The 19,971-nt window shown below is 41.1% G+C and overlaps 1 protein-coding gene across 3 annotated transcripts in view; it reads left to right on the top strand.

Annotated features, from left to right (window-relative positions):
- Positions 1 to 2,774: 2,774 nt before the first annotated feature.
- Positions 2,775 to 19,971, top strand: part of PAQR3 (progestin and adipoQ receptor family member 3) — a 44,312-nt gene continuing 27,115 nt past the window's right edge. For all 3 annotated transcript variants that reach the window (XM_040417925.1, XM_040417922.1, XM_040417923.1), the window contains exons 1-3: positions 2,775 to 2,865; positions 6,591 to 6,799; positions 11,924 to 12,086. In XM_040417925.1, the coding sequence (XP_040273859.1) occupies positions 6,615 to 6,799; positions 11,924 to 12,086 (348 nt within the window). In that variant the 5' untranslated portion in view covers positions 2,775 to 2,865; positions 6,591 to 6,614. The remainder of the gene's footprint in view (positions 2,866 to 6,590; positions 6,800 to 11,923; positions 12,087 to 19,971) is intronic.

The raw sequence follows: 19,971 nt of genomic DNA, 5'->3' as shown, positions 1-19,971 counted from the left end.
CTAGCGTTTTTCTTTTCCGGCGCTGAGTTCCGTCCTAGGGGCTCAAATCCGGAAAAGAACTGATCAGTTTTATCCCCATGCGTTCTGAATGGAGAGTAATCCGTTCAGGATGCATCAGGATGTCTTCAGTTCAGTCTTTTTGACTGATCAGGCTTTTCAGAAAACCGTAGCATGTTGTATTTTTACCTCCGGCCAAAAATCCTGAACACTTTGACTGAACGCCGGATCCGGCCTTTTTCCCATTGACTTGCATTAACGCCGGATCCGGCGCCGTGTGTTCCGTCAAACCGGATCCGGCTTTTGCATGTTAAACCCGAAAAATGTGAAAAAAAAGTTAAAGTCCATAAATGGCGGATCCGTTTTTCCCAATGCATTTTTTCATTGTAATCAAAATCCTGATCAGGATTCAAATGTAATCCGTTTTCACATGTTTTTTCGGATCCGGCGGGCAGTTCCGGTGTCAGAATTGAACGCCGGATTCAAACAACGTTAGTGTTAAAGTAGCCTAAATAGCGAATGTAGAAACAATTTTAGAATTAAAATTTTTTGTTACCTTGCCTCAAAAAATTGTAATATAGAGTAACCAAAAATCATATTTACCCCTAAAATACTCCCAAAACAACAACCACCTTATCCCGTAGTTTCCTAGATGGGGTCACTTTTATGGAGTTTCTACTCTAGGGGTGCATCAGGGGGCTTGAAAGGGTACATGGTGTAAATAAACCAGTCCAGCAAAATCTGCCTTCCAAAAACCATATGGCGTTCCCCTTCTTCTATGTCCTGCCGTTTAGCCAAATAGTAGTTTACGACCACATATGTGGTGTTTCTGCAAACTACAGAATCAGGGCAACCCATAATGAGTTTTGTTTGGCTGTTAACCCATTTTTTCCAGTAATAAAGTAAGGATTAAAATGGAAAATTTTCCAAAAAATAGAAATTCCAAAATTGTTTCTCCATCTGCCATTAACTCTTGTGGAACACATAAAGGGTTAACAAAGTTTATAAACCCAGTTTTGAATACCTTGAGGGGTGTACTTTCTTAGATGGAGTCACTTTTTTGGAATTTCTATTCTAGGGGTGCAAGGGGGGGCTTCAAATGGGACATGGTATAAACAAAACCAGTCCTGCAAAATCTGCCTTCCAAAACCTATATGGCGTTCCCCTCTTTCTATGTCCTCCCGTTTGGCCAAACAGTAGTTTACGACCACATATGGGGTGTTTTTGCAAACTACAGAATCAGGGCAACCCATATTGAGTTTTGTTTGGCAGTTAACACTTACTTTATTACTGGAAAAAATGGGTTAAAATGGAAAATTTTCCAAAAAATAGAAATTCCAAAATTGTTTCTCCATCTGCCATTAACTCTTGTGGAACACCTAAAGGGTTAACAAAGTTTGTAAACCCAGTTTTGAATACCTTGAGGGGTGTACTTTGTTAGATGGAGTCACTTTTTTGGAATTTCTATTCTAGGGGTGCAAGGGGGGGGGGCTTGAAATGGGACATGGTATAAACAAAACCAGTCCTGCAAAATCTGCCTTCCAAAACCCATATGGCATTCCCCTCTTTCTATGTCCTCCCGTTTGGCCAAACAGTAGTTTAGGACCACATATGGGGTGTTTCTGCAAACTACAGAATCAGGGCAACCCATATTGAGTTTTGTTTGGCAGTTAACCCTTGCTTTTTTCCTGGAAAAAATTGATTATATTGGAACATTTTCCAAAAACGAAGTCTTGTGGAAGACCTAAAGGGTTAACAGAGTTTGTAAAATCAGTTTTAAATACCTTGAGGGGTGTAGTTTCTAAAATGGGGTCATTTTTGGATGGTTTCTATTATGTAAGCCTCACAAAATGACTTCAGACCTGAACTGGTCCATAAAAAGTGGGATTTGGAAAGTTTCTGAGAAATTTCGAAATTTGCTTCTAAACTTCTAAGGCTTGTAACATCCCCAAAAAATAAAATATCATTCCCAAAATGATCCAAACATGAAGTAGACATATGGGGAATGTAAAGTCATCACAATTTTTGGGGGTATTACTATGTATTACAGAAGTAGAGAAACTGAAACTTTGAAATTTGCTAATTTTTCTAAATTTTTGGTAAATTTTGTATTTTTTTATGCAAAAAAATTAACTTTTTTGACCCAATTTTAGCAGTGTCATGAAGTACAATATGTGACGAAAAAACAATCTCAGAACGGCCTGGATAAGTCAAAGCGTTTTAAAGTTATCAGCACTTAAAGTGACACTGGTCAGATTTGCAAAAAATGGCCTCGTCCTTAAGGTGAAATAGGGGTTAAAAGAAGAAAAACGATATCTGGCATGGCTGTAATCGTACTGACCTGGGTACGTTTTACCACATAGAGAACGCCATAAAAATAAAACCCAGGAATTGCATTTCCCCCCGAATTCCACTACATTTGGAATTTTTTGTCAGCTTCCCACGACATCATATTCAATATTAAGCACAACTTGTTTTGCAAAAAAAAAAAAACAAGCCCTCAAACGGCAATGTGAAAGGAAAAATAAAAAAGTTATGGCTCCAGGAAGGACGAGAATACAAAAAGTTAAAGTTAAAGTTACAGCTTTTGCTATGAGCCTGAATAATAGCAGTTTGTATTATTGTAGTAACAGCGGTGATAACATTCCTTTATACTGTTCTATAGGAAACCGCCGGGCCTCGTACATGAAGGGTTCTTCTCCCCTTGAGGCTGGGCGCTACCACTTTAACAACGCATCGCAGCACAGGGCACCCGAACGTGATGACGTCACGGGTGCAGCTGACTGGCCACGTACGCCGCAGAGAGCTGGATGGTACAGTGTCCTATGAGGGAAAAGCAGGCAGCGGAGGAGAGGAAGAGACGTGAGGGTGAGTCCACGCCCGGTAACTAGAGGGGGCGCCGTGCACGTCCTCTCACCGACCACCAGCGCGGACAATGGGCGCCGTTATCGGCAGACTGCCGCCCATAGCGCTGCATTGTCATTCCTCCCAGAACACTCAGACTTTGCTCAGTGCTGTGGCATGTGTTCAGCAGATAGCACATATGTCTGAATGTGTGTATATATAGATATATGGCGTGCATGTGTGTGTATATAATATATATGTATATATGGCGTGCATGTGTGTATATAATATATATGTATATATGGCGTGCATGTGTGTATATAATATATATGTATGTATTGCGTGCATGTGTGTATATAATATATATGTATATATGGCGTGCATGTGTGTATATAATATATATGTATGTATTGCGTGCATGTGTGTGTATATAATATATATGTATGTATTGCGTGCATGTGTGTGTATATAATATATATGTATGTATTGCGTGCATGTGTGTGTATATAATATATATGTATGTATTGCGTGCATGTGTGTGTATATAATATATATGTATGTATTGCGTGCATGTGTGTGTATATATAATATATATATGTATTATGTGCATGTGTGTGTGTATATATAATATATATATATGTATTATGTGCATGTGTGTGTATATAATGTATATGTATATATGGCGTGCATGTGTGTATATAATATATATGTATGTATTGCGTGCATGTGTGTGTATATAATATATATGTATGTATTGCGTGCATGTGTGTGTGTATATATAATATATATATATGTATTATGTGCATGTGTGTGTATATAATGTATATGTATATATGGCGTGCATGTGTGTGTATATAATATATATGTATGTATTGCGTGCATGTGTGTGTGTATATATAATATATATATATATATATATGTATTATGTGCATGTGTGTGTATATAATGTATATGTATATATGGCGTGCATGTGTGTGTATATAATATATATGTATGTATTGCGTGCATGTGTGTATATAATATATATGTATATATGGCGTGCATGTGTGTGTATATAATATATATGTATGTATTGCGTGCATGTGTGTGTGTATATATAATATATATATATATATATATATGTATTATGTGCATGTGTGTGTATATAATGTATATGTATATATGGCGTGCATGTGTGTATATAATATATATGTATGTATTGCGTGCATGTGTGTATATAATATATATGTATATATGGCGTGCATGTGTGTGTATATAATATATATGTATGTATTGCGTGCATGTGTGTATATAATATATATGTATATATGGCGTGCATGTGTGTGTATATAATATATATGTATGTATTGCGTGCATGTGTGTGTATATAATATGTATGTATTGCGTGCATGTGTGTGTATATAATATATATGTATGTATTGCGTGCATGTGTGTGTGTGTATATATAATATATATATATATGTATTATGTGCATGTGTGTGTATATAATGTATATGTATGTATTGCGTGTGTGTGTGTGTGTGTGTGTGTGTGTGTGTGTGTGTGTGTGTATATATATATATATATATATATATATATATATATATATCTCTCCCACACAAACACCTCAGTACTGTTTGCATTGCTTGCTGCCTTCCTCACATTTATGGAATATGGAGAAGGACTTTATAATGGAAGCTGCTCAGATAATTTTTATATGCTTTTATGGAATATTAAAGGGATATTCTTCTTTCGCTAAATTAAACTTCGCAGGGGCTTCTCGCTTCATAATAAAGCCTAGTTGTCATATAATTATATAATATAATAATATGTTTTCTTTGTTATACCATTCTGTAGCACTCTGTTTGCTGTCAGTGAATGTAATGAGTATATTGTTTACGTCTGGAGGCAGGAAACTGTATAGACTTGCTGCAGTTTACGTCTTCCCTGGAGCCTCCATCACAGATTCTGTCAAATAAAAGGGGTTGTCCTTCTCCTCTCCCCACAGAATAAGGGATTAGTGTGTCTGATCATGGGGTCTGACTACTGTGGTCCCTACTGGACACTGGAATGGAAGGGCGGACATGCATGCTGGCGCTCTGCTGTCTCTTGCACCCCATAGAGTTGAATGGAGGAGCAGCATGTCCACCTCTCTCATTCTAGTGATCGTCAGGGAGTTGGACTCATGATCAGACACGTATCCCTTAGGCCAGTTTTAGATGAGCGTCTGTACTTCCATAATGTCGTCAGTACAAATCATTACAGTTGAGGTCGGGCAGAGACACACAGCATTATAAATCATTATAATGCCATGCGGTCCGGGCAAAGGAGCAGAGTTTACTACAGGAATTCACTCTCCGACACGCCGTGAACACACTCGTCTGAAACTGGCCTTATCCTGTGGATAGGGAATACGTTTTTGTAAGGGTACTTTCACACTAGCGTTATTCTTTTCTGGTATTGAAATCCGGTAAAGGGGCTCAATACCGGAAAAAAACGCATCAGTTTTGTCCCAATGCATTCTGAATGGAAAGCAATCTGTTCAGTATGCAACAGGATGTCTTCAGTTCCGTCCCTTGTACGGTATTTGACCGGAGAAAATACCGGAACACTACCGCACTTGCATTAAGCATCCGGTAGCAAGTGTTCCAGAAATTGCCACGTTGCCGGATCTGGTATTCCGGTCTGTGCATGCGCCGGGACATAGGAAGAGCTAGTTTTGCCTTTTATCGTCGAAAAAACGTATATACCGGATCCGGTATTTCACCGTATCTGTCTAACAGATCCGGGAAAAAACAATATCCGTTTACATACAGTTTGCTGGCAGGCAGTTCCGTTGCCGCAACGCTAGTGTGAAAATACCCCAATAGACAACCCCTTTAATGGTGACCACGCTGGAAAGCCATCGATCTCCATTATAATAAGTGGGAACCGTTGGAGCCAGTAGTTTCCATCAATTGACTGGCATTGGCATGGTTAGTTTTTCAGTGTTCCCCACATCCAGCACCGTACCTATTGGTTCTAATGTGTGTATCCACATATCCTTCATTTACAATGGTCCTGGGGTCCATAATAGCCTATGGGTCCATGAAAAAACCCAGACACAACACAGCATCCATGTTTCACGGATCTTTGCTAGGAAAAGCTCTAGTAGTGTACGCAGTATACAGGTGAAACATGGAGGGCAAAAAAACCGGACATGCAACCAAACACGGATCCTTCACGGATGGACCACTGACCATCTTGTCACAGAAGTCGTCACAGACATATGAATGAGGCCTAATACTGTTAGGCTAAGGGCTCATGCACACGAACGTATTTTCTTTCCGTGTCAGTTCAGTTTTTTTTGCGGACTCTATGCGGTACCACTCACTTCAATGGGTCCGCAAAAACAACGGAAATGACACCGTTTGCATTCCATGTCCGCTTCGCAAAAAAGAAGTTCATGTTCTATTATTGTCCGCAAATTACGGTCCGTGGCTCCATTCAAGTCCACGGGTCTGCACACTTGCACACTCATACACACTTGCTCAGCTATTTTTGTAACTCCCAAAGGCAAGAAAGAAAGGGGATTTTGGGAGTTGTAGTTTCAGAACAACTGGAGTGCCGGAGGTTGCTGATCCCTTGTATCCAGTCTAGTTGACTTTTCTGAGCCTAGACTAGATACAGTAATACATATTGCTGACACATTGAAACAAACCATCAGAACAGAAAGGAAGTTACATTACTTCTGATTTATCATTTTCTTTTATTTTTCTTCTATCTCCTAGGATTGGTGCAGAAACTCTCCCGCCATGCATCAGAAACTGCTTAAGAGTGCCCATTACATAGAGCTGGGCAGCTACCAGTACTGGCCAGTCCTGCTCCCCAGGGGAATCCGGCTCTACACCTATGAGCAGATCCCTGTCTTCCTTAAAGACAATCCATACATCACTGATGGCTACAGAGCTTTTCTTCCATCCCGTCTGTGCCTGAAGAGGTGAGATTAGTATTTCCACTCTATGCCTATACAGTTTTCTGTTGGTTATGTGTCTTTCCGTTCTGGGCCTCTGACCAAAGTCTCTTAAAGGGGTTGTCCGGCTTCAGAGCTGAACCCGGACATACCCTTATTTTCACCCAGGCAGCCCCCCTGAGGCTAGCATCGGAGCATCTCATGCTCCGATGCGCTCCCTTGCCCTGCGCAAGATCGCGCAGGGCACGGGCTCTTTTGTTTATCATAACACACTGCCGGGCGGAAACTTCCGCCCGGCAGTGTGTTCGGCAATGTCACCTGCTCTGATGGGCAGGCTTTAGCGCTGCCCTAGCCGTTTTACTGGCTAGGGCAGCGCTAAATCCCTTCCATCAGTGCCGGTGATGTCACCGGGCTTTCTGGCAGCCCCATGGAGAGCCTGGTACGTCACCGGATCTCCAAAAAATGCCTTTGTCCTGTGTGATTTAGCGCACAGCAAAGGAGAGCTCGGGGCATGAACTGCTCCAATGCTCCTGTCAGGGGGCTGCCTGGGTGAAAATGGGGATATGTCCGGGTTCAGCTCTGAACCCGAACAACCCTTTTAACAGATATGAAATGGAACCACTAGGCCATCACTTTTTAACCACTTCCCATCTGGGCCCTTTGCCCCCTTCCTGACCAGGCCAAATTTTGCAAAACTGACATATCTCACTTTATGTGGTAATAACTTTGGAACGCCTTTATTTATCCAAGTCATTCAGAGATTGTTTTCTCGTGACACATTGTACTTCATGATAGTCATAAATTTGAGTCAAAATATTTCACCTTTATTTATGAAAAAATCCCAAATTTACCCAAAAATTTGAAAAATTCGCAATTTTCTAAATTTCAATTTCTCTGCTTTTAAAACAGAAAGTGATACCTCATAAAATATTTATTATTTAACATTCCCCATATGTCTACTTTATGTTGGCATCATTTTGGAAATGTCATTTTATTTTTTTAGGACGTTAGAAGGCTTAGAAGTTTAGAAGCAATTCTTCAAATTTTTAAGAAAATTGCCAAAACCCACTTTATAAGGACCAGTTCAGGTCTGAAGTCACTTTGTGGGGCCTACATAGTGGATACCCCCATAAATGACCCCATTGTAGAAACTACACCCCTCAAGGTATTCAAAACCGATTTTACAAACTTTGTTAACCCTTTAGGCGTTCCACAAGAATTAAAGGAAAATGGAGATCAAATTTTTAAATTTCACTTTTTTGGCAGATTTTCCATTTTAATCAATTTTTTTCTTTAACACATCGATGGTTAACAGCCAAACAAAACTCAATATTTATTACCCAGATTCTGCGGTTTACAGAAACACCCCACATGTGGTCGTAAACTGCTGTATGGGCACACGGCAGGGCGCAGAAGGAAAGGAACTCCACATGGTTTTTAGATGCCATGTCCCATTTGAAGCCCCCTGATGCACCCTTACAGTAGAAACTCCCAAGAAGTGACCCCATTTTGGAAACTAGGGGATAAGGTGCCAGTTTTATTAGTACTATTTTTGGGTACATATGATTTTTTGATCATTCATTATAACACTTTATGGGGCAAGGTGACCAAAAAAATGGTTGTTTTAGCACAGTTTCTATTTATTTATTTTTACAGCGTTCACCTGAGGGGTTCAGTCAAGTGACATTTTTATAGAGCAGATTGTTACGGACGTGGCGATACCTAATATGTATACTTTTTCTCATTTATTAAAGTTTTACACAATAATAGTATTTTTGAAACAAAAAAATTATGTTTTAATGTGTCCATGTTCTGAGAGCTATAGTTTTTTTATTTTTTGAGAGATTTTCTTATGTAGGGGCTCATTTTTTGCGGGATGAGGTGACGGTTTTATTGGTACCATCTTGTGGGACATAACGCGTTTTTGATCACTTGGTGTTGCACCTTTTGTGATGCAAGGTGACAAAAATTGCTTGTTTTGACACAGTTTTTTTTTTTTTTTTTTTACGGTGTTCACCCGAGGGGTTAGGTCATGTGATATTTTTATAGAGCTGGTTTTTACGGACGCGGCAATACTAAATATGTCTATTTTATTTTATTTTTTCTATTTTTTTTATTATTCCTTACTTGGGATTTTTTTTTTTTTTTACATGTGAAACTTTTTTTTATTTTATTTTTTCAACCCTGTATTTTATTTTTTTTTTATTTTACACTTTTCGTCCCCCATAAGGTCATACAAGACCTCTGGGGGACATTTACTTCACTTTTTATTTTTTTTTACACTGTTGATTTCTCCTGTAACTGGGGCTGACATAGTAGCCCCAGTTACAGGACAAATGCATCCCTATAGAGGCCGTACAGCAGCACACGAACGTATTTTCTTTCCGTGTCAGTTCAGTTTTTTTTGCGGACTCTATGCGGTACCACTCACTTCAATGGGTCCGCAAAAACAACGGAAATGACACCGTTTGCATTCCATGTCCGCTTCGCAAAAAAGAAGTTCATGTTCTATTATTGTCCGCAAATTACGGTCCGTGGCTCCATTCAAGTCCACGGGTCTGCACACTTGCACACTCATACACACTTGCTCAGCTATTTTTGTAACTCCCAAAGGCAAGAAAGAAAGGGGATTTTGGGAGTTGTAGTTTCAGAACAACTGGAGTGCCGGAGGTTGCTGATCCCTTGTATCCAGTCTAGTTGATTTCTCCTGTAACTGGGGCTGACATAGTAGCCCCAGTTACAGGACAAATGCATCCCTATAGAGGCCGTACAGCAGCAATCCTGCACTGTACAGCCTCACAGCAGGGCTGATCGAGGTCTCTGAGAGACCTCACACAGCCCCTGCACACTCCGGTCACGGCGGTCACATGACCGCCGGGCCGGAACAGGAAGCGCACAGCGCTTCCTGCTCTGCAGACACAGCGCTCGGTGAGCGCTGTGTCTGCAGCGATCGTGAAGGCAGGGACACCTGGGCACTGTCCCTGCCTTGTCTTAGGGTTGCCCTGCTGTCACTGACAGCGGGCAACCCGATCAGCAGCTGCACGATTAGCGTGCAGCTGCTATTTCTGACAGGATGTTTTAAAACGTGCTGTCAGAAATAGACGTCCACCCATAGGACGTTTATATATCCTATGGGCGGACGTGAGGCGGTTAAGAGCCTGTCATGTGACTTAAAGGGGTTCTCTAAGTGTTTTATACTGATGACTTTTCCTCAGGATAAACAAAGTTAAGCCTGTATTAGGGTATTTTCACACTTGCGGCAGAGGATTCCGGCAGGCAGTTCCGTCGCCGGAACTGCCTGCCGGATCCGGAAATCCAGACGCAAACTGATAGCATTTATCAGACGGATGCGGATGCATTGAAATACTGGATCCGTCTCTCCGGTGTCATCCGGAAAAACGGATCCGGTATTAATTTTTTTTGCATTTTTAATGGTCTGCACATGCGCAGACCAGAAAGCCGGATCCGTTTTGCCAGAACACTTAATGCCGGATCCGGCACTAAAACGCTTCAATGTAAATTAATGCTGGATCTGGCATTCCAGCATGTGATCTGTATTTTTGGCCAGAGAGAAAACTGCAGCATGCTGCGGTATTTTCTCCAGCCAAAAAACGTAAGAGGGACTGAACTGATGCATCCTGAACAGAATGCTCTCCATTCAGAATGCTTTAGGCTAAAATTGATCAGTTTTTTTTCCGGTATTGAACTCCTGTGACGGAACTCAATACCGGAAAACAAAAACGCTAGTGTGAAAGTACCCTTAGGGTTCATTCACATGTCTGTAGTGCATTGCGGATCCGCAATACACCCGGCCGGCACACCCATAGAACTGCCTATTCTTGTCCGCAATTGCGTGCATAGTGTGCTCTCCGCATTCATTCCGTCCCCATAGAGAATGAATGGGCCCGCACCCATTCCGCAGAATTGCGGAACGGGTGCGAACACATTCACGGACGTGTGAATGGACCCTTAGACTGGCCTATTGTCAATCAGTTCATCGTTAACGAGCATTCGTTAACACTCATTAGCTATGATCTGACAGTCTAATACTGCCGCCGATGAACGAGTAACCACTAATCGGGCAATACAGATTTTAAGCAGGCTTAAAAATCATTGTTTGCTGGCAGCAGATCATGCTGTCTAATCATCAAACAACTGGACAGTGTGGGGACGAGTGATGGTGTAAGTGTAGAGCAGATTACTGCATGTAATAGCAGCGATCTCCTCCACTAGCGAGCAGGCGATTGCCGGGAAGGAACGCTTCCCTCCCGAGAGTCACCTGCTAGATCGTTTAATACAGCCCTTAGTCAGCACCTCCTGTAAAATGAAGTGAATATGCGGGTGTGTGTCGCCATGGCTGAAAATACAAAATTACAAGCAAATAAAGCATTAGTTCATACATTCTATGCTTGTACTTCCCTCTGGATAGGTCACCTATATCTGATTGGTGGGGGTATGACAACTGGGGCCCCCACCGAGCAGCTGTTTGAGGAGCCCATGACGCTCCAGTAAGGCACAGCGTTGTCCATTGTATAGCAGATCTGCTTGGTAAAGCAGCTCAGCCCTTTTCACTTGACTGGGACTGAGCTGCGCCTAGACCAAGTGACCAATGAATATGACGTCACTAGGGGAAGCCGTGGTGCTTACTGTTCTCGTCATACAGCTGATCGTTGGGGTGCTGGAAGTCGGACCCTCACCAATCTGATATTGATGACCTCTCCTGAGGATAAGTCATCAATATAGGAAACGTTTATAACCCCTTTACAACAAAATATCACGTATGCTGCGGTTTAACGAAGGAAAAAAGAAAAGCTGGACACCCTTAAAAACAATAAATAAATCTGGTTTTCAACTACATTAGGGTTGGGTTATTATAACTAGTACGACAGCTTGGATCTTACTCGAAATCCGGTTGCTATGGGCCACTTATCAACTTCTCCTCTGCCCCACTTGATAAATCTCTCCGCTGTGTACACAGGATGTTTTCCCTAAATCCAGCTCACTACAATATAACTGCTGCACTACAATACCAGATTGGCCAAAATGCAGCTATATTGTTAGTATTCGGGTGCAGTTTTTTCCCGTAAAGATTTGTGTAGAAGTGACATATAAATGTTATTAATGGACGGTGACTTTTTGATTCTCCTGCAGCCTCTTTATTCTATCCAATGAGACGGTTAACATTTGGAGTCACTTGCTGGGCTTCCTGCTCTTCTTCAGTCTGGGAGTCTATGACATGATGTCTGTTTTGCCATCAGCGAATGCTTCCAGGGAAGACTTTGTTATCTGTTCCATTTGCCTGTTCTGTTTCCAGGTAAGCACATACCTGCTTTGGGTTTTCTTCAATTTTTTTTTTTAGTGCCATTTTCATGTGTTCTAATTTTTTTTTCATACATTCTAAAACAATATACAAAAAACGCCATAAGGGTCCCTCAGGCCAAAAAATAAAGCCTAAAAAAAAAGCCTGACTTAAAGGGGTTGCGTCACGAAGCATATTCTACATATTTCAAACCATTATGAATCATTACAATGTCATGAGGTCATGACACAGAGCAGCGTTCAGCTCGGCAAGTACCCCTGACACATGGGAAGTGTATTTCACGGACTCTATTCGCTCGTGTGAAATCAGCCTTATGTTACATGCACACGAACGTTAGGGCTCTGTACCTGTGCTGCAGACCGCAAATTGCTGTCCGCAGTGCACGGGCACAGACTGTGGAGCAGCCGCATGCGGATCGCAAACCCATTCACTTGAATGTGGTCCGCGATCCGCATCTGATGGTTCCGCACCGCTAAAAAGTAGTGCATGCTCCTACTTTTTTGCGGTGCGGAGGCACGGCCAGAAACACCACGGAAGCACTCTGTAGTGCTTCGGTGGGGTTCCGATCCGTGCCTCCGTTCCGCATCTCCGTGATTGCAGACCGAATGGGTCCGGGATCCATGATGCGGAATGCACACGGCCGGTGCATGTAGCCTTAAACTGAGACCCCAGCTTAATAATTTAGAATTCATCAAACAGGATATTTAAAGGTTATGTGCACCTTTGGTGGCAATTTTTTATTATTGTATTGTACTCATTTCGAGCTAAAAATAATTTTTTCAATTGATCTTTATAAAAAAATATTGAGCCCTTTTTCCTGCACAGCTATGAGTTTATCTAGGAGTTGGTTCAGAATTTCCTCTCTAAAGAGCTGAGGGCTCTTTATCTCTGACCTTGTAAACACTCATTATAGCTCAATTCTTATTTTACTGATGAGGATGTGGCTTAAATTAGTGTTTATGACCTTTTAGTAATTGACAGATAAGGGTTATTAGATGACCGGCACAAAGTGAAAGTGCGATCTACACAGCTAGACAAACGTTTAACCCTTTGTAACAGAACAACTCAATATTTTTAATAAAGACCTACTGAAAAAACTGATTTTTAGCCCAGAATGAGTAAAATGCAATCATAAAAATAAAATTGCCCCCAAAGGTGTACATAGCCTTTAAATAGTTCAGTTCAGGAGACAGATTATCTGGTGCCTAAATGTGCTATGACACTGCCTGATGTACAGGCCGTGCAAGCTGAATGGATGAGAGTACATCCGTCGGTGCTCGTTTGCACCGGCCTGATTACACAGGAGGAATGATTGTTACAGTTGTGCCTCCATCATTCTGTTCTATTCATTATTGGCAGCACATCCCGAATTACACGTACTGATAGAAGATGCCCATCAGCCGATGAACGAGCCAGTTATTGCGAACTAGCATTCCTATGAATGCTTGTTCTCCATGATTTGCCGATAATCGTATGGTCTAATAGGTCATGATTAAGATGCTTGGTCAAAATGCGTAGACCGTTAATTGTTCTGGTCAGCCTATGGATTTTAAAAGAAAACAATAAAGAAATTGGATTTTATCCATGGTCTGTCTGCTGGAATTTCCTCGTTGTTCACAATAGAAAATCTTTATTCAGTTGATACTACAAATCAATAAAGACACATAAAATTGAAGTGAACACATAAAATGCAAAGAGTGTTGTGTACGTAACAAATCGGTGTTTAAACGGTTAGTCATTCCTACAGTAGTTACATGAACTCCATATTGTACAAATCAAGATCCCCGGATAGCATACAAATCCACAGACTTATACCATTTGCTACACGCTGAAGTGCTATTAAACCTATCCCTCTAAGACCATAACAAGATTCGACACCACTGATATACTTGGGTAAGCTTACAGACTACAGTGTGTCTCTGACGTGTATCTCGTACGTCCAGGGTGGCACTTCAGTAGCCAAGGATGTATGCATGAAGGTGTCTGGGAGTATAAAGTGCTGAGTGGCATTTTGACAATGTGCTGGGGGCGTCTACTTCAGAAAATATGGGTAAGTGGTTAGTATGATTTTTTTATTTACTTAGGTTTTATATGTATATGTGGAAACTGTGAAAATTGTCCTGGCTACCAGAGTGGCAAAATGTCCAAACACCCATGATAGCAAAAGGGTTAAAGGGAGTTGCCAGAAAACTCGCTGATAAACCAGGCACAGTGTTTTATAGGACTATATCAGCTGATTGTAACAGTGCCTTTCCCTTAGTGACCCACTTCTTCATTCTGGAGAAAAAGTCATTGTAAGGCCTCATGCACACGACCGTTGTGTGCATCCGCGGCCGTTGTTCCGTTTTCCGTTTTTTTTTCGCGGACCCATTGACTTTCAATGGGTCCGTGGAAAAATCGGAAAATGCACCGTTTGGCTTACGCGTCCGTGATCCGGTTTTTAAGTCCGTGAAAAAAATATGACCTGTCCTATTTTTTTCACGGACAACGGTTCATGGACCCATTCAAGTCATAGGGTCCGTGAAAAATCACGGATGCACACAAGATAGTCATCCGCGTCCGTGATCTGTGTCCGTTTTTCCTATCATTTTCAATGCAACCTTGACTTCGTTTTTTTTTTCACTTTTCATGTCCGTGGATCCTCCAAAAATCAAGGAAGACCCACGGAAGAAAAAACGGTCACAGATCATGGAACAACGGAAATCCGTTTTGTGGACCGCAAAAAAAAAACGGTCGTGTGCATGAGGCCTTATCCATATGCAAACCAGCAGTTAAGTGCACCAAGGACGGGCCCAAGCCACTGTGTGCACCTTTATTTCTCCTGCTTCCTCTGGCTGCCCCTCCTTCTCTGGATTGTCAGGGCTTGACTCCTCCATGGTCATCTTCCCTACATGTTCAGCTGCTGGAGAAGCTACGACCCCAGCTTATTAATTTAGGGTTCATTAACAGGGGATTTGTAAACCAGACCCTCCCCCTAATTTATATTATGATTTAAATTGATATGATGATAAAATGCAATGGGTTCTTAAATGCTTTTACTACATAAAACAGTACACACAACATTAAGAAACCTCTGAAGCCCATGTTAATTAGGTAGTCACAGCAATGTGACTACCTAATTAACATAAACACCCATAATTAACATATGAATATGCATAGATCAACATATTCGTATGTATCCCCTACTGGTAATACCACACCAGGCCCCAAATATTTTATAATCAAAAATCTTTATTCAGTTGATACTACAAATCAATAAAGACACATAAAATTGAAGTGAACACATAAAATGCAAAGAGTGTTGTGTAAGTAAAAATAGGTGAAATACCAGCATTTAAATGGTTACAGTCATACCTACTTGAACTCCGTATTTTACTAATCAAGATCCCTGGATAGGATACAAGTCCACAGACTAATACCATATGCTACATGCCGAAGTGCTAATTAAACCTATCCCTCTAAGACCGTAACAAGATTCAAGACACCATTGATATACTTAGGAAAGCTTACAGACTACAGTGTGTTTCTGAAGTGTACACAATGTGCCGGGCATCTACTTTCAGAAAATATGGGTATGAAGGGATCATATGATTTTTTTGTTTTATTTTTATATGTGGAAACTGTGCAACATGTCCAAACCCATGGCAAAAATAGGGGTTAAAGGGAATCTGTTGCCAGGGAATTCACTGTAACCAGGCACAATGCCTTGTAGGCCTAGCTCAGCTGAATGTAATGTCACCTTTCCCTTTGCGATCCATTGTTTAACCCCTTCCCGACTGCCATACGGCTATATACGTGATATTTGCACATACCCTGTGCAGCTAGCACGTGTATAGACGTCATGGCAGCTCTTTAATCTAAGCGCTGCAAAACGCTTGGATTAAAGCTTCTGTCCCTGCTCTGCTGCTGTCATGGACAGCATACGGTCTAGTAATGCCGGCAAGGGACCACTCTGATTGGCAAGAGACGATCGCTCCAATTGGTTAGTCTATGCAGACTAACTAATCGGAGCGCGGCACTTTGTAAAAATGCCGATTTCAGGCTGTGATCTCCACGCTGGAGATCACAGCCTGAAATCAGCAATGACCCCCACTGTGCCCCCATGCCCGATATCTTCACTGCTCCCCATATGCCCCCAGATGCTGCCATTGTGCCTCCGATTGCCCCCATTGTCCCCCTGCAGCCTGTTACTATGTGCCGGCATTGATGGCAGCGGCTCAGGAACGGAGCCGCTGCCATCAGCAGAGAGTGTTAGCTGTAATTTACAGCTAACACTCTGCTGCAACGGGCGAAATCGGTGCTGGCAACAATCGGCCGTTTAACCCCATAGATGCCGCGGTCCGCAGCCGCCCGTGGCATCGCTCCCTCTCTCCTGCATCGCGCTGCGGCTGCCGCAATGGTCGCGGCGCAATGGTTGCCATGGCAATTGGATGCCTTACAAAGGTGTCCGGGCCGAGGGTCTGATCAGCCTTAGTGTAAATGTAGCACTGACTATACAGTGCATTGCAATAGATGACTATTGCAATGCACTGTATAGTGATCAGGCCTACTGGATCTTGAAGATCCAGATGGGTCTTGATAAATAAAATAAAAAAGTGTAAAAACAAGTGAAAAAAATAAAATAAAAATTATCTTTTCTCATATCAGTTCATTTATGTCATAAAAAATGAAATAAATAAAATAAACTACACATATTAGGTATCGCCGCGTCCGTAACGACCGGCTTTATAAATATATAACATGATCCACCCTGTCCGATAAAAAATTAAATACAAGCTGTGTAAAAAAAAAAGCCATTTTTGTCACCTTACATCACAAAAAGTGTTAACACCAAGCGATCAAAAAGGCATATGTCCCACAAAATGTTACCAGAAAACCGTCAACTCATCCCTCAAAAAATGAGATCCTTACTAAGACAATCGGTCAAAAATAAAAAAAACTATCACTCTCAGACAATGGAGACACTAAAATATGATTAGTTTTTTGCTTCAAACTGCTATTATTGTGTTAAAGTGAAAAAAATAAAATAAAAGCATACATATTAGGTATTGCCGCATCCGTAACAACCTGCTCTATAAAAATATCACATGACCTAACCCCTCAGGTGAACACCGTAAAAAAAAAAAAAAAAAAGTGCCAAAAAAGCTATTTTTTGCCACCTAACATCACATAAAGTGCAACACCAAGCGATCAAAAAGGCGTATGCCCCCCAAAATAGAATCAATCAAACCGTCACCTCATCCCGCAAAAAATGAGATCCTAACTAAGACGATCGGTCAAAAAATAAAACAGCTATGGCTCTCAGACTATGGAGACACTAAAACATAATTTTTTTTTTGTTTCAAAAATGCTATTATTGTATAAAACTTAAATAAATAAGAAAAAGTATACACATTAGGTATTGCCACGTCTGTAACGATCTGCTCTATAAAAATGTCACATGAACTAACCCTTCAGGTGAACGTTGTAAAAGTAAATAAATAACTGTGCCAAAATACACATTTTTTGGTCACCTTGCCCCATAAAGTCTACAAATGAATTATCAAAAAATCATATGTACCCAAAAATGGTACCAATAAAAACTTTAACTCTTCCTGCAAAAAATGAGCCCCTGCACAAGACGATCGGCAGAAAAATAAAAAGAATATGGCGTTCAGAAAATGGAGACACAAAAACATAATAAAAAAAAAAAAAAAAGCAAAATTATGTAAAACTGAAACAAACAAACAAAGAAAGTAGACATATTTGATATCATTGCGTCCGTAACAACCTGCTCTATAAAAATAGCACAGGATCTACCCTGTTAGATGAATCTTGTAACTTTTTTTGTTACCTTGCCTCACAAAAAACGTAATATAGAGCAATTAAAAATCATATGTACCCCAAAATAGTACTAATAAAACTGGCACCTCATCCCCTAGTTTCCAAAATGGGGTCACTTTTTGGGAGTTTATACTGTAGGGGTGCATCAGTGGGGCTTCAAATGGGACATAACATCTAAAAATCAGTCCAGCAAAATCTGCCTTCCAAAAACCATACGTACCTTTTCTTCTATGCCCTGCCGTGTGCCCATACAGCAGTTTACGATCACATGTGCGGTGTTTCTGCAAACCGCAGAATCAGGGTAATAAATATTGAGTTTTGTTTGGCTGTTAACCCTCGATGTGTTAAAGAAAAGAAAAAATTGATTTAAAATGGAAAATCTGCCTAAAAAGTGAAATTTAGAAATTTCATCTCCATTTTCCTTTAATTCTTGTTGAACACCTAAAGGGTTAACAAAGTTTGTAAAATCAGTTTTGAGTAACTTGAGGGGTGTAGTTTCTAAAATGGGGTCATTTTTGGGTGGTTTCTATTATGTAGGCCTCACAAAGTGACTTCATAACTGAACTGGTCGTTTAAAAAGTGGGTTTTGGATTTTTTGAATTGCTTCTAAAATTCTAAGCCTTCTAACGTCCTAAAAAAATAAAATGACATTTACAAAATGATGCCAACATAAAGTAGATAACATATAGGGAATGTTAAGTAATAAATATTTTATGAGGTATCACTTTCTGTTTTTAAAAGCAGAGAAATTAAACTTTTGAAAATTGCGAGTTTTTCCACATTTTTGGTAAATTTGGGATTTTTTCATAAATAAAGGTGAAATATATTGACTCAAATTTATCATACAAGCAGTGCCGACCTTTTTCTACAACATATCATGAAGAGAGTCTTAGAATGGTTTGGATAAGTAAAAGCGTTCCAAAGTTATTACCACATAAAGTGACACGTCAGATTTGCTAAATTAGACGTGGACATGGGGGCATCAATGACCCTTGGTCATGAAAGGGTTAAAGAGGACCTTTCATGGGTTTGTAGTAAGTGAGATAAATATCTGTACCTGCTCCTGCACCCCGTCATGGCCCCCCGCAAACCTGGTAGGTTGTCACAGGTATCTGGAGCCATGCTGACTGCAGTGCATCCAAGAGCTACTTGTGCGACTTGTCTATTGTGCGACATGCTGCGACTGCAACGCGACAGTCGCAGAAAAATCCATCTTGGTCGTGTAGCCCTAGCCTTAAAGAGGACCTTTCATGGGTTTGTAGTAAATGAGATAAATATCTGTACCTACTCCTGCGCCCCGTTATGACCCCCCCGCAGATTTCGCGCTCAGTATGCTAATACTGAGCATCGGAGCGATGGGGAGGAGACACAGTCTTTGTCTGTGGGCGTCTTCTTCTCCCTGGCTGTAGCGCTGTCCAATCGCAGCACAGACAGTCACGGCCAGGGAGAAAAAAGGTACAGATATTTATCTCACTTACTACAAACCCATGAAAGGTCCTCTTTAAGGCTAGGGCTACACGACCAAGATGGATTTTTCTGCAGTCCCAATGTGTTTGTCCCTCTCTCCTCTTGGTAGGCAGAGGGAGCAGGAAGATAACCTAGCAACAACCAATAGACATTAGACATCCCAGTATATTATCCTATGCCATAATATAATTGTAACCCATATCCTCTATAAGGCTGTTTAAAGAACAGGCGAGCTGTTAGCATTATGGTTTTTAAATCACCCTGTGATTACAGTTGCTGGAAAGTGCTAAGAAAAGACGCAAAACCTTGTCTCACTGATTTGTATGGACGAGACTTCTTACATCACGGACGATGAGACGTGATGTTCCCAGACTCCTGTCTGCACATTATTCCAGATCATTAAAAGGGTTCTCCAGGATCTGTTAAAATTTGTTAGGGCGCAAAAGGGCTTTGTAAACTTGAAGTAAGAAAAACCTTACTCCCTTTTAAAATGTCTTGCACTGCTCTAGTCCCAGCTGGGCCTGTAGTGATAACCTCATGTTCATTGTTCCGAAACTGCTGCAGCCAGTCACTGGCCTCAGTGGTCGGG

Source organism: Bufo bufo, chromosome 2, assembly GCF_905171765.1.
Source record: "Bufo bufo chromosome 2, aBufBuf1.1, whole genome shotgun sequence".
NCBI lineage: Eukaryota > Metazoa > Chordata > Amphibia > Anura > Bufonidae > Bufo > Bufo bufo.
Note: the sequence above shows the minus strand (reverse complement) of the source record. Positions and strands in the feature narration are given on the sequence as shown.